Here is a 1,450-nt window from a genome sequence, read left to right as displayed (position 1 = left end):
CACACACACACACACACACACACACACACACACACACACACACACAAGCTGTTATGCAGTGAGAACTTATAAGCAAGCTCGTACACACATAGCCAAGATTAAACACCAATATCAGATATCTCGTTCTTCCACCCTACACAGAGTTTCGCTATTTGGATAAAATGTCCGCTAGCAATACAATGAAATTATGTATATGCGATATACATCTATGCATTTCCACCTAGTTATTAATACAATTGCAAATACATCTATACATCTTCTGCTTGTGTACACAGGCAGCGTGCTACCATCAATGAAACAATATCCATACTTGCATGTCACCAAAATTTTATTTGCTCATGTTATGTGGTTGATCAGTTTATAGGCGATACTAATTGGTAAAATGTAAATAATATTCGGTGATAAAATGAGAAGTCTCCTACCATGCATCCTGTATTATCCTGTGCATTAAATTACACCGCCTGTGTTCAAATTGAAATTGGCTCACAATATACGCTATAAACACATAGGTGGCACTGCAAATATTTGTGACAGTATCACCACTATGTAAAAATACGAAGTTTTTGTCTGATTCAATAATGTACAGGAAGTAGTATCCAGTAGTGAGAATGTTACTGATACAACTTTGTTGACATTAAACTTCCTATTGCTGTACACAAATCAATGGATTCTCTTTGTGACACTTAGCTTTCTCAAGCGTCTTCATCATTGACTCATATAGTTTTACTAATAGATTAGTATTTCTCACTGCATCTGCTCTCCCTACACTGGAGGTAACTGTAACATCCTCGAATATTTGCTGAGAGATGAAGGTCAAGATACACAGCTGTAGCAATTAAACCATTTTGTGCATACGCGCCCCGAAAATGCTAAATAAGTTGAATTGCCATCAATAATTTTCAACTTGGGATGCAAATGAAATGTAGAGCAGTGACACAAGTGGCAGGATGCACAAGGTCATGACCTCAGGAGTTGGTCGATAAAGGTCGTGACCCAAGTGATGCCCCTGCCACCGCGCATGACAATCAGCCACTGACTGTTCAATGCTCACTTGCAGCAACCAGTGCTAGCCTGGTCAGTGGCTCCCTCATCCAGTCGCCTACTACTGGCACCACCTGATGGCCCACTTGGCTCACTTTTTGGCAGCTTCTTGGCGATAGTAAGAAACACATCGTTGACATTCATCGCTGTCTTGGCCGACGTCTCGACAAACACAAGGCTGTTCTCATCAGCATATGCCTGAGGGTGACAATAGCAATACACAATCAAACTTACATCACGCACATTTATATTATACAAGATGTTACTATTATCATATGGTAGAGTGATTAGATTGAAATTTCTAATCACCCATCTATCATCCATTGCTACCTCACCCTTTGCTTCTCTTTTCTCTCTCTCTCTCTCTGTCTCTCTCTCTCTCTCTCTCTCTCTCTCTCTCTCTCTCTCT

General features: G+C 40.4%; 2 protein-coding genes across 2 annotated transcripts in view; both read right to left on the bottom strand.

Moving 5' to 3' along the window:
• LOC106814794 (vesicle transport protein GOT1B-like) overlaps positions 1 to 1,450 on the bottom strand; it is a 13,796-nt gene that overhangs the window by 10,142 nt on the left and 2,204 nt on the right. The window lies entirely within an intron of this gene.
• The window catches only part of LOC106814792 (ras-related protein Rab-5B-like), an 8,457-nt gene continuing 7,277 nt past the window's right edge, over positions 271 to 1,450 (bottom strand). The window contains exon 4 of the mRNA XM_014819142.1: positions 271 to 1,239. Coding sequence (XP_014674628.1) covers positions 1,048 to 1,239 — 192 coding nt within the window. The 3' untranslated portion in view covers positions 271 to 1,047. The remainder of the gene's footprint in view (positions 1,240 to 1,450) is intronic.

Source organism: Priapulus caudatus, unplaced genomic scaffold (assembly GCF_000485595.1).
Source record: "Priapulus caudatus unplaced genomic scaffold, Priapulus_caudatus-5.0.1 Scaffold980, whole genome shotgun sequence".
NCBI lineage: Eukaryota > Metazoa > Priapulida > Priapulimorpha > Priapulimorphida > Priapulidae > Priapulus > Priapulus caudatus.
The sequence above is the reverse complement of the archived record's forward strand: the minus strand, read 5'-3'. Positions and strand labels throughout refer to the sequence as shown.